General features: G+C 36.3%; 1 protein-coding gene and 1 long non-coding RNA gene across 2 annotated transcripts; both read right to left on the reverse strand.

Moving 5' to 3' along the window:
- Positions 1–805: 805 nt before the first annotated feature.
- Positions 806–25,153, reverse strand: TARS1 (threonyl-tRNA synthetase 1). The gene is made up of 19 exons (XM_036926614.2): positions 24,978–25,153; positions 20,818–20,898; positions 17,604–17,794; positions 14,153–14,276; positions 12,842–12,963; positions 12,228–12,345; positions 11,957–12,021; positions 11,794–11,872; positions 10,944–11,090; positions 9,791–9,889; positions 8,614–8,780; positions 7,486–7,648; positions 7,259–7,396; positions 6,505–6,582; positions 6,237–6,337; positions 6,035–6,139; positions 4,235–4,307; positions 1,751–1,865; positions 806–1,285 (listed from the first exon to the last, which is right to left on the reverse strand). The coding sequence occupies exons 1-19, from the start codon at positions 25,032–25,034 to the stop codon at positions 1,137–1,139; spliced, it is 2,172 nt and encodes a 723-aa protein (XP_036782509.2). The 5' UTR covers positions 25,035–25,153; the 3' UTR covers positions 806–1,136.
- LOC130682004 (uncharacterized) lies at positions 4,319–6,028 on the reverse strand. The gene is made up of 3 exons (XR_008995298.1): positions 5,529–6,028; positions 5,349–5,452; positions 4,319–5,282 (listed from the first exon to the last, which is right to left on the reverse strand). It is a non-coding gene; the product is annotated as an uncharacterized LOC130682004 (long non-coding RNA).
- Positions 25,154–27,092: the final 1,939 nt, after the last annotated feature.

Below are 27,092 nucleotides of genomic sequence, written 5' to 3' on the forward strand. Positions count from 1 at the left end.
CAAAATCTATCAGAAATTTTGGTGTCAAGGCTTGAGAATGCAAAGTTCTGGTTCAAATCTATAATTAGTTTCCCTCAAGATACATATAAAGTTAATTATAAGCCCATCAAAGGCTAAGCTTAGACATTCATAAGCAAGGTTTAATTACGAAGCTTCAGAAAAAAACCCACCTTTGATTAAAGATCTTATCTTCTTTATTAAAGTGAGGATTAATCTATGCAAATTGGCTTTGCTCTGAAGTAACCCTAGCAAACAAGCATTTTGGGTTATCAGAGAACTGACATGATGTCACCTTTTTAAGTGGCTGCCTTAAAGAATTAATATACATCCACAGAATTCCTTTTTTTGTGTTCTCCCAATCACAATTCACTGGTAGAAATATTTAAAAGTCACTCTTATGAGGGAATTTGTCTAACAAGGGATTCCACGGTCCAAAGCAGTCTGCTTATAAGCATGAATTTCTTTGAAAACTCATCCTTCATATAAAAAACTTGTGCAGATCTACTCTATGTTAGATCCATGGTTGGTGTTTTAAAAGGTTTACATCCCCAAAGAGGTGAAGTAACACTCCAACAAGATGTTGTCCTACAGCTGAGCAGCAGGCCCCCTGCTCATGGCCACTTGAGAACAACATACACTGTAGATTTGTCCCCTTCCACCGAGCTTACATCACAGTTGTTAGAAAACATTAAAGATAAATACTGAATCACACAATTTGTTCCAGGTAGGTGTGTGTGTATGTGAAGAACAGAGCAGTTCAAAGTCATGTAAATGAAAGCTTTTATAACATAATCCAATGCTAGTCTTTTACTTTGATCAAATTTAAAAATTTTAATTTTTCAATTGCATTAAATTTACAAAACATTTTCCCAAAGTGCATTAAAGCAGTCCTTACTGTTTATTTCCAGTGCTCAAATAGTTAATGAATAAATCATTTTAATGCATTTTTAAACATTACCTCCTTCAAATCCTCATTATCTAAAAACTTTCTAGGTCAAAAAAGGTTGCTCCCACAGCCACCTGTGCAGACTGCTAACCTATCCAAGTTCAGCTTAAATTGACGCTTCTAGAATAAAAAGTGAGTGTTATAGAAACACTGCTTATCCTTTTCCATTGAGCCAATCTGGGCAAAGTTGTTAAAATTCTTCTTCCGCCTGTTTGCTGCGGGTCTGCTTGAGCTGTTGGAGCCGCTCAACGGTGTCAGAAATAGTACGTTCTCCATGTACCTTATTATCTCTTGTACGGATATTCACGGTACTGCTGGTTTTCTCTTTTTCACCAACAACTAAAACAAAATGCACAAAGCTTTGTTAGGTGGAAGGATTCTTATCCAACATTTGAACAGAAATGATTCTAGGACCTAAAAGCCACCCCGTAACTAGTGATTCATTAAAATGTACAAGTGACCGTGTATAATTGAACAACCAAGTAAAAAAAAATCAATTCATTAAAAACACACTTTGCAATGCTTAAAACTAATGTGTTTACTGACTCACTTCATCCAGCCTATTTAGTAAAAACTTACTGTATGAATAGAAGGAGAGAACATTTTTAGACAAAACTTTAAAGATTATTTTTTTCATGCCAACATTTTCCTTTGCTCTATATGAACTCAATAAACTTGAAAGTTTAAGCATCAGGACTGGAAAGAACTAAATAGATGACCACAATCATTTATATAAAAGTAAGCTTAAGTTTCAGTGTTTTCCCAAGGTTTGGCAGATTTTCTTTGAGAAGTTTCTTTTCTTACCTAGGATGAAGTTATACTGTGCTAATTGTGCATTTCTGATCTTCTTATTCAATGTACAGCCGGGATCCAGATCAATGTCCACCATGAATTTAGCATCATGGAATTGTTGCCGTACCTATTTAAACAGATAGAATTCTTCAGATCTAAAATAAGAATTATATTTTGACCTTAAATGCTTTCATTTAAGCATTTTTTTAATTGCCACATAAAAATGTCTTTCAACACTAATTATTTAGTAACTAATAATATTTGTATTATTACATTATTTGGTTCATCATAAAAGTACTGAAAAAGGAATGCTAACAGATATACTGAAGTATGTATTAGTAATTTGTAATCTGGGATTACCTTTTCAAAAATCAAAACAACATATTTTATTCTTCAGAGATAAATGTTTCAGAAAATAACTGAAAATCAGAATTCAGGCAATCAGCTAAATTAATCAGCTCTCTTAAAACATATATTTCAAAATGAAAGAAATCCTTTTGCAAACCTATCTTAAGTTCCCTATGTGGCTGCCACGAAACTGTTCATCAGTCTTCCTATTAACATCCAATGATGATATCCACTAACAGAGAATACAGTATTTCTGATCCCTCAAATAGGTAACAAGTTGGTGACAGGAATCCACACTGCTGCTATTTATGTGAGCAACATTTTTAAAAATAAAATGTTGATAGAACAATAAGGCTAAAAGCAGAACAATAGTTTCTTTTATGTGCCTAGAGAATGAAAGATAAATTGCCATGTAAAAATGTATTTCAACATTATTTAGTAAGTGCATTATTTATTTTATAACCACCTAATTAAACAGAATTCTACAGGAATAATTTATTAAAATAAAATATCAAGTTTGAGAATTATTAAAAAGTAATTTTTTTCTTTTTGAACAGTGACTTCCTTTTTGATTAAAAGAAAGTTTATGAAATGAAGAAGGGGGATGAAGGAAATGAATTAGAGCCAAGGATCAAATCAAGATATGTTGAAATAAACTTCCAGGGATTTAAAATGGGCAAATTACAGTAGATATTATTATTCCCTACCTTTCTCCCAGCTCAAAAATACTATTTCCACTTTATTGTCTTTTAGTCTTTGTGTATTAAGTAAGGAATGTTTTGGTCCTTTCTAAAAAAAAAAAGCAATGCCAAACTTTTAATTGTGTTTAGATTAAATTTCCCACTAGTTTGACAAAAAAATCCAAACAAACCATTTTATTTCACTGATAGGATGTTATGCTTCATAATCATTAGCCAATGAACTTGTTGGAATTTTACAAACACACACATTTTTAGAAAGATTCTTAGTTTATTGGAGTGCCAGCGTAAGACTACTATACTTTCAACCGTAACCTCTTTTATAGAATAAAGCACCAGCGTTTTAGTTTCTTAACATGGGCCCTATGTATATGTGTTAGGCTGTTCTGCAATTGGGGAAATGGCCCAATAATGGTAGGTAGCTTAGCAACTTAGTGCTCTCCAATCATTAAGCATCAGTAGTAGTGCCCACCCCTCCCCACTCAATATAAAAAAAAAAACCCCAACCGCGCATAATTCCAAATGCCACCCCCCATAAAAAATAGAAGGGAGGAAGTCAAAAGTATCTCCACTGAGAAATGAGTTACCTAATGGGGCCATTCTCCTACTGCATGAGCTTTCATAATGCAAATAAGGTAAGTGCAATCAATTAACCATGGAACATAGTCAATTCTCATCATTTGTAACTACAACTACTGTGTACAGTAATAGCAACACAGGATGTTTGAGTGGTTTGCTTATTAGCTGGTTTGATGTTATTTTTTAAAGACAGTTAAGACCTAAGTGCAATTTATTCTGATGATCTAGAAGCATGGTTTTGATATTACAGTATTGTTCACTGACATTTAGATTTCCATCTTTTTAAACTAATCAATTTATTACTTTTAGCTTGAGATGATGAAACAATGCTTTTTAATAACACAACTCTTAATAATTTGAAATCTCTTAATATGGAGCTGTCCCTATAAGAGAACAGATTGTTCTAGTCTTTAAGGTATGAAGTGTGAATGGATATTTATACATCTGTTAATAAGGTACTTTTCTGGTGTGTAGGGCAAAACATTGGTTTGGCATGTCATTAATTTGAAAAAGTTTCATGTAGTTAAAGAAAGTTGCATTAGAAAACAAGCAAAATTATTCTGAGTAAAAGAGCATCTTAAACTGTATTCTGCATTTGCATTTACGTATCATACTGAGGCATTCACTATTTGCTAATGCTAAACACTAAAATATACATGTGTATACAAAACACTATCCAAGTTCTGTCTTCTGATCACAGAACCACATACAAAAATGCAATATAATCTATTCAGGCTTATCACAGATTGAATATAATAACATTTCTTTATTATCACAAGCACCCTGATTTACCAAGAATATATAAGCTTACAAGATTTGAAAAGTTGAACAATACATAGTACATTTAAAGAAAAGTCATATTTAGGATTACCTTTTGGGCATATTCATCACATGTTGGGCCCACTGGAACTACCATTATCTGACGAGGAGACAGCCAGAAGGGCCTTTGGAAGAAATTAAATATACTTAATGTGGATTTGGGCACTTTCCTAAACAAAGATGGCACATTTCTTAGTTTACCCTTCAGTATCTTTTCCTGAAATGTGTAAGGGCCACTTAAAAAACCAGTTGTTTTTTTTTTCAATGTCCAATAAAGACTAAAGGGAGGAGTTTCAGGAGCAGAAAACTAGCCCTAAATCAGGAAAATCTGTGACTAAGATTTGTCTTGTTAAGAATATGATGGCAAAGCAAACTGGAGGCAGGGGCTATGCCTCACACTTCAACACATCAGGAAGCAGAGCACCATGCACTGGCTGCCCAGCGGGTAACAAACTGTTAAACTACACTGGTGGTTCATTGTTCAAGTGGTATTTATTACTTACTCTTTATGGGGACATGAACCATGCCTTCAGTTTATTCAAGATCCACTTTGCAGTCAGCAAATTGTAACTGATAATAACTGGTGACACCACTTGATAAAAATGAGTGTACTTTCATTTCTTATTAAAAAATGGCCATCTGGAATTCTGCCTTTGCAGTATTTCAAGTGTCAAACCCTCCTTTTGCTGCAGACATCAGGCTTCTGGACAACTTCTCTTGATCACTCCTTTATTTCCAGTTGTTTTGTTACATCAGAGAAAAGACTGGAGTAGGCATTAAATTCTACCCTACTTGTGGGCCTTTCCCCAACCTACCACAGGGCTTAGCAGAGCAATTAGTGGAGGAGCTCCCTTTCCTCTAGATGCCAGGTGGAGAATGTTTCCCACATTTGGTTTGATTTGATGACATATAACTGAAAAGTGATGATCTTACTTCACTGACAAATATGACGAACTCTCCTTAATGTCTAAACTACCAAATTACAAATAGAAGTGAAATGACTGTGATGGATAACATAAAATAGATTTACAACGTTTCACAAAAGCTTTACATCAGTACAGTCAATATGGCAGCCTCTCCAAAATGGGTGCTTTTATAACCTTGTGCTACTTTCAACTGCCCTCAGATATTGTGCGTCCAGACAAAACAAAGGGTGCTTTTATAACCTTGTGCTACTTTCAACTGCCCTCAGATATTGTGCGTCCAGACAAAACTGCTTAAAAAATAAAATGGAAGTCATGTGCTTATGTCTTGCCAGCAAAAATACAACCTTATGCGTCCAGACAAAACTACTTAAAAAATAAAATGGAAGTCATGTGCTTATGTCTTGCCAGCAAAAATACAACCTTATAGAAACAAGACACAAAATGTTGATTGGTTTGGAGTCTGTACTTCCAATAAAACAAATACTTAGCTTCTAAAGATGTCAAAATACTTGCTTATTATGATCAGCAATACTGAGCAAGGTAAGCTAAAAACTTATTCAGTCAGTCAGACAAAAATATCAAAACCATACTAATTCCTAAATTTACTTAAAAAGCAACCAAAACAACTAATATGCGTCTTACTGAATAATAACTTCTAATTAGAAAATATCATGTAACCTTCAAACAAATCAAATTCTGATATAAAAATAATTAACAACAAACATTCTTAAAGGTAAAAAAACTGGGTCTAGGCTATGAATCCTTATTTTTTAGTGAAGCTTGTCATTAATTAGAAGTGACCAATAGAAATCATTTTCCCTTTCCACTGCATAACTAAATTGGACAGTAGACATTTCTTATAGTCAATAACTGATTTAGTTGTCCAGACTAAAACAAGGACAGAAGAAATCAGTAACAAAAATTACCATTTGCCTCCATAGTTTTCAGTGAGAATAGCAATCATTCTTTCCACTGACCCCAAGATGGCTCGATGGATAATCACTGGCCTTTTCTTATCATCACCTTCATGGCTGGAAGGAAAAAAAAAAAAAAAAGAGTTTGTTTTGCTATATATATATTCCCGTATATGCTCCTGAAGAATATTCAGAGCAAACACCAGAAACTCACCTTACAAAAGAAAGATTAAATCTGAGGGGCAACTGAAAATCCAACTGGATTGTTGCACACTGGTGGTACCGACCAATTGCATCTTTAATCTGTATGTCAATCTAAAAAGAAAAGATTGGGTTATTATAAGGTGCTGTCTATATTAAAGCTGAACACAGTAGTTATATTAGAGCGGGTTTTCCCTCTTTTTTTTTTACTTATTTTAAAGTAATCTCTTCTTCACCCCAAAATAAAAATCACATTACTCAAAATGTATTTTGATACTGACCTTTGGACCATAGAAAGCTCCATCTCCAGGGTTTAACTCCCACTTTTCACTAAATTCATTCAGACTGTTTTCAAGTTGCTAAGGATAAAGCAAAATGACTTTTAAATTTACTCATCTGCAACTTCCCTTCTTCCAGGCTAATTTAATTAAGAATCCTGTAACTACTTTCATGGGTCACTATTCTCTGCTTTAGAACTTTGTCCACCTAAATGTATTCATACACAGGCGCCCACCCCTTTTTCCCCAGTTTTACTGAGAAATAATTGATATACATCATTATATAAGTTTAAGGCATAGAGCATAATGGTTTGCTTTACATATAATGTGAAATGATTATAATATTAGGTCAACTAACATCCATCCTATCTTATAAAGTAAGAAAAAAGAAAATGAGAACTCTTAGGAATATGCTCTTTTAATAACTTTCTGATATACAGCAGTATTAGCTATAGTCATGTTGTATATTACATCCCTTATTAAGTATTTATTTATCTTAAAACTGGAAGTTTGTACCTTAGATCACTTTCCTCTAATATCCCCTTTTTTCATGGTTACAGCTCCAAGACTGAAAAAAAATATCCAATCATTTCTAAAATACAAAATCATAGAGAACAAAACTAGCTTACCCAAACCTAGGAACCATTTCCAATTTTCTCTTGCTTTTATCCATTTAATGATACTTGGCTTTCTTACATCATAGAATAAGCCAATTTCAATCAAACAGTATTCAAGTATGCTGAAAAACACCACTTACTTTCTCAGCTTGATTCCATACTTCAATATCTCCAAGGAATTTTTCTGGGCGAGTAGACAAGTTCAGTTTAAAAGAAAATCCAAATATGTTGTATACTGCACGTAGAAAATCCAAACAACCTTTTATTTCATCTTCAATCTTTATATAAAATAAAAGGACAAAGTAGTAATTTTCCTTGACTTCCCTAACACTTCTTTCAAAGTATTTGATAGCAAAGAGTCTCATACCTGCTCTATGGCACAGAATATGTGAGCATCATCCTGTTGAAATCTCCGTACCCGTGTGAGTCCTGTGAGTGCTCCTGACAGCTCATTCCTATGAAGCACCCCAAAATCGGCTAGCCTCAGAGGCAACTCTCGCCAGGATCTTGGTCGATGATCAAACATAAGGCTAAAGGAGAAAGAAAAGTAAAACCCATTGATATTTAATTTCACAAGAATAAAACTGCTTTTCTACTAATGTATAAAAGGCTATCAAAAAGCCACTGATTCTAGCTGTCTACCCAAGCAACATTTCTCAAATTCTGGGCTTCATAAAATAATGTGAGCACTTGCATGAATAGAACAGCAAATAAATTATAACCATCCACAACTAAGAGAGAGTAATAATTTATTCCTACAAATTTGGAGTCAAATCTTTGTGCTCAGTATGTCCTTGAATTTGAGAACTACCTTTAAGGCTTATATGGGGAAAAAAAAAAACTTAGCTGCATACAAATCATTTGTGACACTGGAAACTAAAGTCTGGGCTTCCTTTTTGCTCCCCAAAGTGCTTCGGTTCTGTTATTCTGAAGGAGCTTCAGAAACTCCGAAGGTCCTGGGATGAGAAATGGACTTGGCTGCTTCCCTGACCTAGAACCCCAGTCCCTTACGGAGATTGTGCTCGCTCACCTCCTCTGCCTTGGGGGCCTTGCTGCTGAGCCGTAGGCACTTAGCTACTGGTGGCCCCACCTCTCCCTAGCCAAAATGGCCCTTCATCCAACTTTCAAGGAGAATAAAAAGTAGAGCAGCCTCAAGGCAAGAAGGTTTCTAAAGGATGGCAATTCATCAGGTTTTGATAGAAAACATTTCTTAAAAAAAAATCTACAGAATTTGCTATGCCTCACATTCAGTCTCCGTTTTACATTCTGCCTATTCACTGCTGTTATCCCAGGGCCATTCTTGAACATCTATAGATTTGAGAATCTAGTTGGGCACAGAAGATATTTTATAATATCACAATAATGTTGTATACTTAAATACTCTTCTGATTATATGTTGTTTTTTTTTAACAAAAATTCTTTCAATGGAGGGAGAGTGATCTAGGATTAATTGCAGTATGGAAAAAACTTTCAACAGAAACTTAAAGCTGAATACCAGTGCCCTGGGCAGTTCATGGGTTTCAGAGCAAACAGCTCCTTCTCCACCTCAAAGGAGAACATGTTCTCGCTGTAGTGTTGCCAGTGGCCTGAGGTCATCCAGAGTCGGCTGTTGTAGATATTTGGGGTGACCACCTCCTGGAATCCTCGTTTCCTATATTCACTCTGTTACGAAACAAACACAATGCATATGTAGGAAAACAAAGTTCATACTTCTGGTAAAAATGTAATAGCGATTTTATACCACCAAAATGCACTTATGGTATAATCTAGAAACTCCACTTGGATTTATATACTAAAGAGGAAACTCCTGCATACGTATATAGGGAGGCTTGTCAAAATACTGCTGCTGCTGCATGATTACTAATATGGGCAAATCAGAAATTACATCAAGATCCACCAATATAGAAATGGGCATATGGTGGCAGTTATGTAATGGAATAGTAACAAGCAAAAACAAACTGGATCTGTACTTATCTAAAAAAAAAATCACATTGCAAACTGATACATAATGAGATGTCATATATGTGAGTTTGAAGCATATAAATTTAGGGTATATAGATGTATGGGGCAGATGTAAAAATTTAGGGTACATATATATATGGGGCAGATGTAAAATAACATGGACAGAAAGAATCCATGCTAACTTCAAAATAGTTTCTGATAGGAAAGGAGGGAAATGGATCAGAAAGGGGACCCAAATGGAGTTTTTTTCCCCTTACTGTATATATATTACTTTATTTCAATAAAAAATCTGAAGTAAATATAGCCCAATGTAAATATGTGTTAAATTAGGTGGTGAGTACACAGATGATGGTTACTATTCTCCATAAATGTATCCCTGAAACATTTCATAATTTACAAAGAAAAAAAGCTATGTAAAAACTAACACACTTTCTTAAGGAAAATACAAACAAATGGTCATAGAACACACAGAGATCCTAGCTAAAGGGTTACAGGTCCCACTTCAAGCTCACCAGGTTCTCTTGTGTACATAGACAAAATAATTTATTAGGAAGAAAGAATTTTTTAAACATGAGACATCAGACTTCCATTTTTATTTATTCTGTCAAATGTTTCTTCTCAAATACAAGATTATCTTTCCTTTTAGCAGACTTCATTTATTAACAACTTATGTCCTAAATCTACAGAAGCAAATAATTAGTGTGGTTTACCCTGATAAATTCAATAAGCGTATTATAAATGTACGCTCCCTTCGGCAGGAAAAAACAACTTCCAGGGCTGAGTTCATGGAAGAAATATAGTTCTTGGTCCTAGGTAAAAGAGAAGCAAAAAAAGATGTTTAGGTATGTGTAACATCAACATAAGCTTCAGTGTTGTTGATTCAGAATATGGTCATGATGTCTCATACTTTAATTTGTGCCACTCCCAATTCAAAGAAAATGTTTACATTTCTGGTACACAATTTAATGGTACAGAATTGCAGCTGGTTAACAACTTAGCACAAGTACATTCTCTGTTATAGTCTTGAATCTCGTCAAGTTTACTCAAGAATGACAAGGAACAGGGGCCTGAATTCTCATCTACCATCCCCAACAGGAGCTCTCATAGTTTTAATTCCTGAAAGATCCAAAATCTGGGTGTTTTTTTCTTTCCTTTATTTTTTAAATGGTGGTAGCAGGAAGGAGACTGGGAAAAAGATACTGATCATGAAACAGAAGATGGAGATGAAGTTGGCTGACTTTGGGTCACAGTGAAAGAAGCATGTCCTCTTAGTTCTAGCGTCCCGAATGCCCAAAGTCCTCAGGAGGGACCCCACCAATCCTTGCTGGCTTCTTTACTGCTGGAACTTATTTGACCAACCTAATGACTAAGGGCACCTGACACACAGTGAACACCATTTTAGAGAAGGTTGCTTTTATCAAATGTTAGTTTAGGAAACATTCAGGGGTAGAGGGACAAAGGAAATGACACCACAGAATCCATCAGTGACTTGCTATGTCACTATGGGCAACACGTGGATCAATCTTTTTGGGACTCAGTTTCCACCACTTTAAAATAAGTCAGTGAGACCAGGGGACTTCCATATCTCCCAGAGCGAGGAAACGCTGTTATACATCTTTTAAAGAACACTGTTGGTCATCAGCATTTGTTCTCTAGGGAAGTATTTAAAATGAATTTTTGTGTGGTACTGAGCATTATCTTTAGAAAGGTAATGTAGACAACCAGTAACTAATTTAAAGCTTGTATAAGACGCAGCACAAAAAAAATATAGCTGAAAGCTACAGAAACTTAGTACTTAATACTAAATTTCAAATGAAAATAAAGAAAACTCAGTCTAGATGCATTATTATCCTTTTAACATACCCTCCCAATTTTCCTATGGTCTCGGCTTTTAGCTTCTTCTTGGAACTTCTCCCATTCTTTCAACATTTTAGGATCTGGGAATGAAATGCCATAAATTCTCTGGAGAGTCTCCATGTCTGCCTTGCCTTCCCAGTATGTGGAGGAATTCTGAAAACAGGGATTAGCCATGAAACAATATTCAAATCTGTAAATTTCTCACTTACTTTCAGAGTCAGATGTTATTTCTCATGGCCACCTTAAGAGTCAAATTCTTATTAGTCTTTATGACAAGGAAAATGGCATAAAAAAGTGCACATGTAGTAAATATCTCACAGTTGCTTTGACTCTGACATAGAGTACTTGTGCTCATTCTGCAACACAAAGCTGGATGTTTAATTTGTAAAGTATTAATTAACAAAAATGTCCATCTCTTAATATCCACTCAAACCACAACTCCATGATCATGACAACTACAAGAGTATCTCTCACAAGATGATTAAACAAAAATGGAAAGTAAGCCAGCAAAAACATCTTGAAATGACTCAATTATTCTTCTGATATAAAAATAAAGAGCATTTTAACAGCAAGTTTCAAAGCCCTTAGAGTCAGCATGGCCCAAGACTGGGAGATTTTGAGAGACCCTTCCAAACCTCCACCCCCGTGCCCTCTGGCGATGCAAGGCAAGTCATCACTGCTTGAGAATTTCAGCTAAAAGAGTCTAGTGACATGTGGCAGCAGAGTCAACAGAGTGTAAGAAATAATCCATGCTTACATATGCAAGAGAAACATAGTAGAAAGCGAAACCAATAAAAGTTCAAATGTATACCTATGCCAGATAAATATAAAGAGTCTTTAAAATTACATTGCTTACTTTGTGTATCTTCAAGGCCTTAATTTTGCCAGTGTGTCTGACATGAGGACCTCGGCAGAGATCTATCAACGGGCCACACCTAAACATGAAATGAGAAGAATTTTAACAAACACTTAAAATGACTTTTAAACCAGTTACATTTAATGACATTTGATATTCTCACCTATAGACTGTGGTAGCTGGAGTGTTCACTTTTTCATTCAATATCCGGCATTTGAACTTGTTGTACTGAAAATAGGAAAAATTATTTTTTTAAAACCCTCCTTTAGTTTTTACCTCTAAATACTACAGCTAAAATATAACTCAAAGTACATCTTATCAAGACATTCTATGAATATAAACATCAATATTTCATGTTTTAAAAACATTGTTAAAATTTTCAAGTAACATTAAAGTGATATAAAGTGAGAGTTTTATGTAACAGCTCAATTTACCTTAAACATTTCCAATAAAGTTTCTTTCTTAACTTCTAGTCTTTCAAAAGCTTGCTTTTCTTTAATGATTTTCTTACACAAAGCCTCCAAAGAAGAGAAATCATTGCTGGACACACCACTAAAGGAGAAGAAAGTATAATTAATCTCTTTTCATTCCATTCTACTCACATCATAGCTTAGAAGAATGTGTCCTTAAAATAGCTGAAGGGTTTTAACATAAAAAATTAGACCTTTGCATCATATATTACAATTTTAAACTGGACACTTCTCATTAATTATTTTTATATATTTTCAGTAGCTTCTACTCTGGTAATAACGGAGACTGCGCCCACTAGTAAACCCTCGCTCCAACCCTATGACCAGGTTTCAAGAGGAGGAGAGGTCCAGCTTCATTTCATTTCCCAACATAACTTAGAACTCTACCTCCATCAATCTAGAATAGAGTTCTCGCTAAGGCCTCTACTACTTCATAAGTTCCTAGAATACTTCATATTTTGATACTGGGAAAGAGTGAGTTTTATATAATTCCTCTCTTAATGAGAACTCTTTAAAAATACTATATGGACCGATAGTAATTTAGATTTTATTTTTCTTTATCCTGTCATATAACTTACCCTTCTTCAAGGTACATGTCATAATAGAATCCATTTTCTATTGGTGGACCATAACATAAACATCCACCATAGACTCTTTCCATGGCTTCACCCATGATGTGAGCACTTGAGTGCCAATATACCTGAAAATTTGAAGAAAAATGGGATGGTCTGACTCTGGGCATGCAAGCTGTAAATTAATACAACTGCTTTGGAAGAGATACATAACTGTATTATAAATAAACCCAAGACATGAAAATCTAAATTTATAAATCTATAAACTATGGTGTGATTCTATTCAGAACCAAAATAATTTAAAAGGATCCTAATTACTAAGTTGTATTTGTACCTTAGAAATGACCCGAGTTAGCTGTTTATAAACTAATTAAATTCAAATTAGCATCATTAATTAAATAAGATAGATTTTGTTGCCTGAACACTGCCACTCAATGTGACAGCCTTATTGATTGTTGTGGCTCAGAGTTTTTTTTAAGTCAATGTGCCCACAGTCCTACATCCTGTGTTCTGTGCCCAGCCTTTACTTGGCTGTGGAACTTAAGAATCACATCTGTTTTTCCTTTGGCTCCAAACAACAAAGGTGGTACAACTGCCCTCACAACACAATTATAAAATACAAGGACAAACATGGATATCAAAACCAAATGGCAGTACCTGGTTTTAAGGTGGCCTTTCAGATGAGTCAGAAAAATCCAAAGCAATGATTTTTAGTATTTATTAGTAATGTTCAAAAATGACTTTTAAATTTCTCATTAAAAAACTTAAGGAATCCAGAATACATCTGAAAACCACTGATACACATACAGAAGTTAACTATCATGAATAAAACAAAATGTTTTATTTCCCCTTATATGGTAAACCATTTCATGGTAAAATAAGGAAAAAAACCTTGCCATCAAATGCAGGTGCATTTTTACAATGCTTCAGCAGATTTGTATTTTTAGATGAGAAAAAATATGGAAATCAACTGTTCAATGGGGGAACACTTTAAGTAATGTTCACATTTATTTGTTAAACATATACAGCTTGCTTAAGTGTTGATTTACTTGCTTACTCAATTTTTAATAAAATCTTAATGAATTCCCAGAACGTTTTCCCATTTATGTATCTAGTAGTGAAAATAAATTTATTTAGAGTACCTCTTAATTTCATAAGGCAAGCACTTTTATTATGTTCCCTAAATGAAAGACAAAATGATTTCAAATATGACAATGAGACTTCAATAAACTCTGGCCTCCAATGGCAGTGGTAGTAAGCTGGAAAAGACTGCAACTGTGAATCTTCACCTTGAATGAATATTGAACAAAAACTTACTGCTTGTGCCTCCTCATCCTCAAACTTGAGAAGCTCCAAGGTACAATCTTCCTCCAGAGGACGGTCTAGGTCCCAAACAATTTTATTCACTTTAGCAATAACAGTGTTGTCAGCCAACCCTTGACTTAAAAAATATACATATATATATAAACATAAGAATCTTAAAAAGAATCTTTTGTAGCAGAACAGTAATCTGAGAAGAGGAACAGGAAAATAAACACTACATGTATTCTATATTAATGCTACATACATTGCTTATTGATTTATGTGTATCTTTCTGAAATAAAAAAGAAAAAGCAGTAAGGTCCCAAAATGTACCCAAGACTATAACTAGAAGATCCTGAAAATTCAGAACACTATTATTTGACATGTAATGTTTCTTATTTAAGCAAACATAGCCATCTCTGATAAACAATTTTTACTTGCTTGATTAATCCTTTAATTTCTCCAGATAACTTTTCCAGAAAGCCAAGCTATTTGGACTCCAAGGGAAAAAAGAAGGGGCTACTAACTAGCTTTTCTGTTCTTCCTTCTGCTGAAAATATGTAACATCGTTGCTTTGAGAGATAAAGCTAATCTCAGAATAAATTCTGCAAATGCCTAAGATGGTATTACTTATAACAAATGCACAGGTAAAATAAAGAACTATTCAATATTACCTTTTTATAATGTGGAAAAAAATGTCATCTAGACACACAGTACACAGTACACAACACAAACTACCAATAATAAGATGCCAGACCACACCAAATGTCAAAGTCACAGGAGTTCTGAGGAGCAGAAATCAGCATACATAGGTCAGAGTAGTACAGACAGGCTTTGGAGGATAAAATAATGAGAGGCTGAAGGATCAGAAGATCTGGACAGGAGGAAAGGGGGAAGACATGCACTCCAGATGAGGTAATACACTGACATGCAAGTTAAGGTTAAGGAACCTGTGTGGTTAGAGCAGAACTGAGTAAGGTTAGTAAGACTATTGATATGAATGTGCAGCTAGAGAAATGACAGTCTATAATAGTCTAGACAACTCAAGGAAAGCAGTCAATAAATACACTATGAAGACAAAGTGTATGGCCTTTGAACTACCATGAACCTACCACCAGAATGCTTAAGCTAGTTAGATTTGCGGTACTGGGTGGCTCTCTCCTTGCTCTGTAAGTACAACCAAGTTAAGACAACCTCCCCCACTAAGGATCAGGACAGAAGCACATACAGAATGCAAACAACTCCTATCCCATTTTCAAATTCACTGAATTTCTAATACTTTATTATATCCAATGTTTTCTTTCCTCCTGAGATCAAGTGGAGCCATGAATAAATGAATAAAATATACACATTTCACAAGAAATACATGGATTTGGCAGAGACAAATGTATTTTATCATATTGGTGTAAAACAGTTTTCAGAAGATTAAAGAACTGATCCAAAGGCAACTAATATTCTCTACATTCTTTGGGAAGAAAACTTTTATCTTAAGGTCCAAAATGGGGCCTTGGGATGCCAGCAAGAGAGTTCCTTTGAAAATATGGGTAATACACGGACCATATTGGATTATTTCAATTTTTCAAAGGGATATAGTAAGCCAAACTTTAAGATTCCAAACCAAACTTCAAAGGAAAACCTTTTGAAGGAAATGGAGCAAGCTTCCTTTTTTTCTTTCCTTTCATATTCACCACTAATCACCTGAAATTTTAAACAGTCCATTATTCATGTTACAATTTTTCACAGAACAAGATGTTATCCTGGACTTTTGTAAAACTGCTGTAAAGCATCCTCACTTGCAGATCAGTGACTTAACTCCAGCTCTAAAGCTATTCAATGTTTTATGTAATTCAATTTAGAATTTTTCATTTCTCAAAAAAATCATTTTCCAATTGACCACATGAGAAATTACAATGTAATCTGAAGGACAATAATGTAGCAGTACAGAAAAAGTTCCTAGACTAGTAAGAGCCTGAATTTTATTACCAGCTACAATTTCAGTGTGTAACAATGCAGGAATCTCTTAATCAAAATTGCCTCTAAAATAACAGGCTGAACTGATATTTAAAGGTCTATTTAGTTATTTATGATCTCACATGTTAACTTGCTTGGAATTACAACTTTCTTTCTTACCACCTTAGAGGTAAGGTGGAAGTACTTTAGACAGAAGCACTGGTCAAATTAACTGAAGCACTCCATTTTCTTTGTAAAAAGTACTAACCAATGTCTACGGTACACTGGAGACTCATGACTTACTTCTAAGCCTAACTGCTTCTCCTCCAACCAATTGCATAGTGGGCTTACCATAATCAGCTGGGTTGGTTCCCAAACCTGTTGTGTATGTCTTAGGTTCAACAATATTAAATTCATGATAATGAACCACTTTTGATAATTACATGGTGGTTACATGAGGTTCAACTCAACATTTAATTAAACAGTATAAATAAATAGAAATAGAAATATATAATGTTACAACAAGGGGACTGTGGTTTCTGTAAAAACCACGATGAATGTTTGGGAAGACATGACAAAGGCAAATCACTAAAAAAAATTATCATCAAGTTAGGTGTGGATAAAATAACTAAACACAGACACACACACACACACACACACACATATACACCCACACATACATACATATATATATATAGTTACTGAATAAATATATAGTTACACATTTTAAGTTAAAATGTTTAAGATGAGGTTGGCAAACTTTTTCTGGGAAGAACCATATAAATATTTTCGACTGTGGATCACACATGGTCTCTGTTGCATATTCTTAGTTGTCTTATTTTTTTCATACCATTTAAGAATCATTCTTAGTTCTTGGGCTGTACAAAAACAGGTATGACCACAGTTTGCCAAGCCTTGTATAAGACATATGCATTAATTTATGCTTTCCCAACTTCATCATTTTCTGATAGACCAACTATTGATTGATCCCAATCACATCAGATTAAGAAAGCATTTCCCCTATTACAGAGTTTGCATCTAATTCTCAGTTACTTCTTCCCAACCCAATAAAAGTTTTAACTTTAAGATTAGATATGGTCCTTCTTTGGATTTATAAAAATAGTATATATTTTTTCATGTATCATGTTATTTTCTCAACTTTCCCATGTGAGATGATCTTATCTTCATTTTTAACTTCAAAACTGAGCCATTTAAGTCAAAATCAGTGAAACACAGTCTACTGGGTCTTATGGCATTTATGCTCAAAATAGAAGAATTAGTAATACAAAATCCTTTGTAAGATAAGACCAAAGTAAACTGTCTTAGAAAGTAACCTTGAACCTTGACTAGAAAGCCCCACATCATTTTGATTTGTAAAAAATCTCAAAAATAATGTAAACTAAACATTATAAACATTAAACAGTAAAAGAAAAATATTACAAGGATAAAACTTTGCAAGATAAGAAAAAAAATTTAGTTACAAACAATAGACGGGCATAGCAGATGTAGCTTATACCTAATTCCACAAGCAATTTGATATGGTGTAGTTTTCCAGGATTCTCCATCGACCTGTTTACCATCAGGCAGAGTGACTTTAATTGGCTTGCTATCTTTCTCTGCCTTTTCTGCCAGAATGGAATCATGTTCTGCTTTTAATTTATTATACATCTCAAGACGTGTGTTAATATATTCAGGCCAAGGACTCAACTGCAAGACAACAAATGAGGAAATAAATAATCAGTGAATTCTTGCTTTCCTTTTTAGAAAAGGGAAGGAAATAATAAAAATATACCTACGAAAATCATAATTAATAATTCAATGTGACAAATCTATTGCCAAAATCACTAAGCATTTCCTTAATCGTGCCCTAAATCAAAGTAAAAAAAAAAAAATTAAATGCCCTCTTCTTTTTTACTTTAAGACATCTTTTAAAAATTGCAAAGTATAAATAACAATAAACATCTGGGCTGCCAACATCCTAAATGGACAATTATTACCATTTTGCTATTATTTGCAGAAGGTGATTTTTTTTCTTTTAAGAGGTTCCCTTAAGGTCTTTTCTAATTAAATGATCTATGAGTACAGCTATAAACAATACTGGAAATAAAGACCAGGTGGCTTTTTCATTCTGTTTCAGTCTTGTTCAAGGATGATCTGTGCAACTAGTCAGACTATATGTCTACCCATAAATTGTTACTAACCAACTATAAGCTTATTTGACTTAAGGGCTCTCATTCAAGGGACATAATTACTGAATTTAAAGAAACCATGATTACCATCTTTCTTGGGAGTATTTAATTGGTAAATATAAGAGACTAGCTATAATGCAATACTACTAGCTGTAGTGGATAAATTAACCAAAACACTTTAAATAAAACACCCCCTGAGTTTCCCAAAAGTTTGGCAAAGAAAGGACAAAGAGAATAATTAAATATCTGACTTCCTCTGCTGTCACAGACTTCAGTCTTTAAAACATTCGAAAAGGAGGTAGTTAATCTGGGGTCACAAAATGGACAAACCACTAATATCTACATAATTTATGATCTTCAACTGAAAATGACATGGATTTATAAAAATTAAAACATACAATGGATAATGAAAAACATGGATTTCTAAAGATTTTTTTAAAAATCGCTACATACAAAAACAAAGAGAAAATGGCATACTTTTACTATGAGCATCCATCTTCCACTTAGGTTTAAATCAATCAGCTATAATAATGTTATATTAGTATATGCTTGGACACTTATTCATTTTAGATAATGTTACCCCAAATTCTACATATATATATCAACATAACCCACTTAATCTAAAAGGAGTACAAGGTAGTATCTAATCCTTGAGAAAATAACTTGTAATAATAGAAAGCAAAAATCAACCATACTACATGGATTAATTGGCCATACTGCTTGGGTACCATGTTTTCTGATGGTCGTGGTCAACCACTATGTCAACCTCAGTGGTTAATGTTTCTCTAAATATCACAGTTATTAAAAGACAGCCATGCTAAAAAAAAAACATTTTCAGCCTGTTTGAATATAACTCCTTGGAAAAGTCAGTTTATCTTATGTGAAGTAGTACATTTCCCCCCCTTTCACAAATTTCCTTCTCATTACATATTTTTTCTCAGTCTTCATCTTTTGAACCAGAAGAGCCTTAATCCCTTCACAGGTCCCTCCGGCAGCAGTCCTTCCCTTTCTCTAGTCATTTAGGTGCTCTTAGGAAGCTTTTCATTAAATTATCACAGGGGTCCATAATTCTCAATGGTGAAGCACCAATGAATTCAGCTCAGAGCCTGTCACTGTACAACCATGCTCTGAACCCCTCAGGCTGAAGCACATTACCTGGACCTACCGACTTGGAAGCATCAGGACAGGGCTACCTATCGACCCTCTCTCTGTATCGTACTGTAGTTTATCTCCATGCCCATTTGGCACTTCCCAATCAGACTTAAGTGTCAAACTGAATTCATTCAACATTTACTGAGCAGATACCCTCTGTGCCAGGCCCTGGATATGAGAAGACTAAAATTTACATGTTGCCCTTAAAAGGGGAACAGGACAAATACATAAATGATGGAAGCACAGAGAAGAAAGGCCGTGGACATCTCACTGTAAACTTTTTTCTAGACAGATCATTTACAACATATATGATCACATTTCATACTTAAAATTTTCCATTCTGAAGAGTTCACTAATTATACCTTTTGTTTCCTATTTCCAGGCTAATTCTCAAGCTGTGATATAGTAACATGTAATACTGTATTTAAAGTATGAATAAGAAATTGGGAAACATACACGTTTTTCTATTTACAAATTTTAAAACAATTTCCCCCACAATTACAGTGGGATATAATGGATAAATCTAAGAGAAAAGGTTAGGTAGGGCCCTAGGAAACACTCAGTGGTTGTTGGTCATCTACAAACTTACCCTTAAGTAAATGAAAGCACTATAAATTTAGCAACACAGCATTTATAAAAGCAGCTCTTCAAAGTCAGGCTATAGTATACTTTCAAAAAGAGTCTGCACTCTGGTAGTTTTCTAGAGAGTCTCCAATAAACCAGGTGCAATGACTATAGAGACAAAAATGAAGCATAGTTCACAAAAGTTCAACTACAGAACTGAAGTAGGAAGACAAGCTGAACAGCCTCCTCAAACAGAATACCCAGGAAGCAGGTTGATTCTGGGCTGACTTTCTAGATACCAGTTCTTTTTAGTGTAAGCCCTGGGGAACTGAAAGCATTTCTCTACCAACCTGAGAGGCCTCTAGCTTTGCCCTAGCTTAAAAGCAAACCCTAGTGGTAGGTCCTGATGGAAACAGTGTGGACAGGGTCAAGGAAATGGGCTTTCTTTGGTGTCTGTTGTATTCAATATGAGCTAAAACAGTAAGGCTCTACCCCTTAACAGCTCACTGAATGAAATGATCAGACATCCAATCTGGCAACTGAGTAATTACCATAGTCTCTTTCTCTCCAACTTTTGTTCTCTGATTTTCATATCTAACCCCACAGATTACCTTAGAATCATAGTTCAATGTTGTTTTCCTTTTTCAGTAACAAATTAAGTACAAAGCTTTTTTCCTCTCTCAGACTTTCCTAATTCTTCTGATTTTTCCATCTAGTGCCATCTTTCAGTCCCATGTAAACCATGAGAATCTTACACAGGATAAGTCTGAGACATCTTTCCTGCTACCTGTTAAACTTTGATTGAAAGAGTCCTAAGACATTTACCTCTGCTGGAACTCCATCTCCAGATCCTTCTTTATTCTTCTTCTTGCCTCCTTCCTTGCGCTTCTCCTCATTGGCACCTATCTAAATAAGTAAAAAAGAAAGAAAGGTTTTATATTTTAATCCAATTTGACACCACTCCATGCTATGCCCAGAGGGGGATATTATTCTTAGCATCTATTTAAAAAAACCTACAAATCTGGTTTTGAAAGACTGGAAAATTTCATCTCCATTAAAGACAAGTTAACAACTTGAATAAAGACAACTCCTAAAAAAGTGGAGAGGGATTACTTGATAATGCTCAAGTCATCAAATTTCATTGATGTGGCTTGTTCCTGTAACTCTTGCTTCCGGTTTACCTGGACATATACTAATTATATAGCCACAAAGAAGCATAGAACTTATCTAGGAACAGTATTTGCCTTAAAATAAAACAACCTAATGCAAATACATATCCACCCACAAGTAAGACCAAGAGCCTCTGTGCTCATAGATTCTGTTAAATCCTAAGGAAGCAACAAATAAGACTCAAACCCTACAACACGCAAATTTAATCTCTCCAGGGAAGCTAAGGTATATATATAGAAACTCCTAGAGAAGAAAAGATCATAGCTGCAGCACTATGGTTAGATGTCACATAATTTAGGGCAGCAGTAAGTGTCAGGGCTTTAAAAGACTTTGAATGATGGTGATTTCAACAGGCTGGACTTTGAGAATTTTGAGAATGAAGGAAATGTTTTTAGGTTTACATAAAAACTGACTGTCAGAAATGTTAAAAGAAAGACAAAAAGAAAAAGGGAGAGGAAAAAACTGATCAAAGTTTTTTCTGAGTTTAAGCTCAGAGCTTTTTCCAATTTAATATTATCTGTAAAATGGGAATAATAACAATAGCCCTTTCACAGAGTTGCTATGAGACCTAGATGTGATTGTGTAAGAACTTTGTAACTTGTAAGACTTTTGTAGTGCAGTTTGTTTTAGGATGTTTTACAAAAAATGTCAGTTAATGGCTCAGACAGAAGCAACTAAAGTTACCAGAAGGAATGTGGACTTCAATTAGAAATACATGAAGTCACAGAAAAAGCTTTAACGTAGTAAGCCCTGTACAAAAAGGCAACCAGTGGCAGAGTTGGTCTATACCAGCGGTTCTCAACCAGAAGCAATTCTGCCCCCCAGGAGACATTGGAGAATGTCTGGAGACTATCATGGATGTCACATCGTAGGGGTACAATTGTCATATAGTGGATAGAGGCCAGAGATGTTTTAAACAGCCAAAAATGCACAGGGCAGCCTCCCACAACAAAGACTTATCAGTGTCATCAGTGTTGAGGTCCAGACACCCTAAACTACATTATGGGATAATGCAAAGAGGAGATTTTTAGAAATAAATTACTTACATCACTGTGACTGCTCAGAGAGAAACATCCTAAAGCAAACTGCACTATAAAAAGTCTTATAAGTTACAAAGTTCTTACACAATCACATCTAGGTATCATAGCAACTCTGTGAAAGGGCTATTGTTATTATTCCCATTTTACAGATAATATTAAATTGGAAAAAGATGATTTTTCTAGGTTCATACAACATGTAAGTGACAGGAACAACACCCATCCATGTGCTGACAGTGGCCAATTCTAAGGAGGGAAGTGATCACAACACTGAAGGAACTTTGAAGGTAGAACTGGGGACCTGAAGGAGGGAGGAGGGATTTTACTGTAGGTCTGTGCATGTTTGTGATCTCTGATATTTTCTAAGTTAGTTTTGGTGAGACATTTTCCTATACCACACAATTCACCCATGTATGTACATCAATGGCTTTTAGTGTATTCTCAGTTGTGCAACTATCACCACAATCAAACTTTACATCTTCATCACACTGAAAGGACACCCTGTACCCATTAGCAACCACTTCCTGTTTCCACCTTCCCCAGCACCTGGCGACCACTAATCTAGTTTGTCTCTCTAGATCTGCCTGTTTTGGACGTTTCATATAAATGGAGGCATGCACTGTGTGGTATATTTTGTGAATGGGTTCTCTCAGTTCTTTCTTGATTTTAAGATCATCCATGTTACTTGTATCAGTATGTTATTCCTTTTCATCTGTTTAACACCTGGACAATTTGTTCTTTTGAATTTTATAAAATATATTACTTGCATAATTAAAAAAATTAACTCAGTTTAAAATAAATGACTCCTAATTTTATGCTGAGTTATAAAACACCCCCTTCCATCCCCCGCTCTGGGATTCTGGATTTCATAAAAAGCTTCAAGATTCATTTATAGTCAACAGATGAATAATGGGCATAAAACTTAAATCTACTCTAATTAAGTAGATCTAAACAACAAGGTTAAAGAGTCTCTATATGACTGCTATACTACAGAACTGATGTAACTAGTTAAGTACTTGGGTAAGAGGAAGAGTAAACATTAATTCCAGGTCTGTTCAGTTAAATGGAAAAGGAATCAAATAATCCTTTTTTTCTGATGAAATGATTTTGCTTTTGGTCACATAGATATTTGCCAAATGAATAAAACTAGTGGGAAAAAGGGAGGATATGAACACAGGTTTTCTGTATTCTAAATATTTCTCCTTTTACAAATGAGGATACTGGTTCAAAGAGGCTAAGTAATTTGCCCATTTGTATAAGCTAGTAAGCAGTAGAGCTGAGACAATAAAACAGGTGTCTCCAGAACTCTATGACTCATTCTATCTTTATTACAACAATTGGGAAGATGATGAGCAACCATTTTCTATTTCCAATGAAAACAGAGCAAAAATACATGAGTTTATATATTTATGTAAAAACACTCTAAAATTTCAACCCAAAAGTTGGGAACCAGAACTGGATTGTGACAAGAAGCTACACAACTATTTTCCTAAGGGATATTTAGGAGTTGAAAGAAAAGTATCTGCAGGATATAGTTTAAGAATATTCAATCCCAGAGACTGATGCCTAGGATGGGTATGTCCTTAGAGCCTAAGAGTTTGATGAACTAGCTGTCCATGACTTGTTCCCAGGCAGATGATGGGAGGCAGGCCAGCACTATGGTCATAAATATTGGCTAGGGAATACTGGGTTTGAGCAAGTTACTTCCTGTTCCTATGCCTGTTTCCTCACCTGTATGATACAGATAAAAACAGAACCCAATGACAACTATGATAAGGACTGAGTTAATGCATGTAATTCATAATACAGTACCAGACCCAAAGCACTAAGTATTAGGAATTGTGTCATTATTATTACAGAAGGGAGAAATCATGTATTCGTTAGCCACACATCACCTCCAATGTGCCTTTTCATTGGCTACCCTACCTTACCTAGGAAGCCCTGCCCAGCTGCATGGTTTCCAGACTCAACTCTATAGAGAGTCCTCTGAAGTCGAATAAAGTTATTCCTCCTCTGTAGTCCTACAGGGTTGATGAACGTTGTAAAATGACCGTTTTCCTGTCTCTCACGCTCCAGGCTGAGGCCCTCAAGGTCCTATTTACCTTCCTGGCTGCATCACCCAGCACAGGCCTGGCAGATTATACCTGATGTTTGTATCGACTTGATGGAGTGAAAGTGACCCGGGATATTTTCCCAGGCAATGAATGACATCAAACTTAGGGGAATGATGAGCATGTGTGACTGTGATAGGGCATGCCTCCAGCACCAGGTGGGGGAAATGTGTAACTTCTCAAGACTTTGTCAGCTCAGCTAGGGTTATCTGGCCTCCACCATTTATTATAAATCACCCAAACTTGCAATGGATCAGATTTCGGGCACGCAGTTTTCCCTTCCTTAAACTGGAGCTCTTTACTGCAGTGTTCTTCCCGCTTAAGGTGAGTCAAAAACACTAGTCTGGTAGTCCAAGGCTCTAGATTCTCATTCTGTTTGGAATTCAAATTAGATGTGTGGCCCTGAGTTAGTCTCTCACTCAGGGTCAGTTTCCTCATCTGCAAAGAAGGACCTAGAGAGGAGCTGCAAGGCCCTGCCCTACTGTATGAACGCACAGTTCCTCCCCAAAGAGGGCTCTGACTCGTCCAGGAGCTCCATCGTCCCCCTCGAGTTCCTCCACCCCACATACCCGGGCCGATTCCTTCCTTTCCCGCCCCTGCCCGGTCGGGCAACACGGGCACCAAGGAGAGCCCCCGCCCCCCTCCGGACCCCACTCGGGCGGCTCACCGGCTTCTCCTCATCTCCCATCTTCCCTGAAGGGCTACCGGCCTTCTCTTCGGACATCAGCGTACCACCAAGAGAAAACTGAACCCAAAAGCGACGCTGCAGAGGAGTTAGAGAACGGTCAGAGCTGCACCGCAGCCACAGGATCCCGGCGCTTACACACGTTGCCCGGAAGCGACCAGCTGATGCAATCTGAAGGCGCCCAAACCCCGCCTCCTTACCTTGCGGAGAACAGGCAGCCAATCGACAACGAGGGAGGGCCGGCCCGCCCGTCTCTAAACCAATGGAAAAACTTGCTGTGTGACCGAGCCCTCCTAGTAAATTTGGGAGCAGTGGACGGAGAGAGTGACAGCCGACCCTAAACCCGTGCAGTGTACTGGCGTCGAACTGAACCCGTCCTAGAGCTGAGAAGTACGCAGTGCGCGTGCGCTTTCTTCCAAGCCGACTCGACTGATTAGTCAAGGCCTAAATAGGACCTTTCCGGCCACCGTAGCGAAGGAGAGGGGCTTGATCTAAGCTTCCGGGGTGCCTCTAGCCCCCTGAATGCAGTCCCTGTGCTCCGGTGAATACTGGGTTATAGTCCAGGGTTTCCTGAGCGTTCCGCGCCGCTGAGCTGACGTGACTGCAGAGTTGTGGGACCTTCCAGGGCCCCCATCCTGTATCGGTGAATGGAGCCCTCTTCGAAGCAGTCCAGGTTTCTCAAGACCCAATCGTTGGTGATTCAGGGCCAAGCGCCTTTCCTCGGGCGTTGCTTGTTCGAGCCTTCGCCAATCCATAACGCTTCAGAGAGCATTTTCGCAGGGCCCATGAAAATGCAAGGAAACTTTTACTTAAAGAAATAACCACGCTGACTCCACAGATCTATGCATAGGTCTCCGTGTTTGGAATCAAATGGGCCTAATTTCATTTATTTTACTAGCCATTTAAAAAATACCTAATTTGAAATCAACGCAATGACCTCGTCCACAGTTTATGTACCCCATCACCCAGTTGTATGGATTTTGCTTTCTAAACATCGGTACACTGTTCACTCACCACCTACCTACATAGCCTTCCTCGAAGAATAAATTCCTCGTGCTTTCTGCATTCATTTTTTCATGTGGCACCAGGCTAGTCTTTTCAAATACTAGTTTGAACACGCAACCTTCTGCTTAGAACTCTTCAGTTACTCTTAAAACAAAAAGAGTTACGACTTTGAAGGCCCGTGACCGCCCAGCAACTGTTTGGCTCCCGCACCATACATTGAACCCTAACCATGGTTGATCTTTTTTTCCCTTAGGTTTCCTACGGATCCTTTTTGGACTTGCCAAGATTGTTCTCGCTATCCCCATCTCTGCCTGCCTGCACAGTTTGGCTCTTTAGAACCTACTTACTTGTTAGATCATAAGAATCATTTTCTTAGGGGAACCATTTCTTGACCACCTTTAATGGAGGGAGTCAGTCTCTCTGTTAATATATGCTGGCAGCTTCAATGTAGCTCTCTTAGTAGCACCTATCAGTTCAGTTTGACCATTAAAAAAATTATTTTTACTGTCTCCTGGATTGAAAACTCACTGAAAGCACAGCTTGTGGGTTTTTTTTGCCACCATCTAGAAGATGTATGCCTGGCATGGAGTTGATGCTCAATAAATGTTGAGGAAATTAATGAGTGCCAAGGTAAACCTTGCTTGAAAAATTACCTGTTAATTTGTACTGTGAAAGAAGCCAACCCCCTAAACTAACCAGATCTAGGTTTATAGTAATAGACTGTTAGTACTTGGCAGGTGTTCTCCTTAAGAAGTTGCAGGAGTTATGTACAATTTTAATGGGTTAAGTAGACCAATCTGATTTCCACATTTATATTAGAATCAACTGGATCTAGTCTTACCTTCTAATGTAAAACAATTATGCCTGTTAGATATGTTTGCCTGAATTGTGTATCTTAATTTTAAATAAGGCCAATGAGAACTAGGTAGATCAAGTAGTGAATTTGTTAGAGGCGGAACAATATAGATTAACAGTTACAGACTGCTCTTAACTGCAGCGCAGCATTGCCTCTAGCAGCTTTCTTTTAACCCCGTGTTCTCATTCAACTTCCGGACCAGTCCTGGTCTGAGGATGGGGAGGTAGCCCAATGGC

Source organism: Manis pentadactyla, chromosome 2, assembly GCF_030020395.1.
Source record: "Manis pentadactyla isolate mManPen7 chromosome 2, mManPen7.hap1, whole genome shotgun sequence".
NCBI lineage: Eukaryota > Metazoa > Chordata > Mammalia > Pholidota > Manidae > Manis > Manis pentadactyla.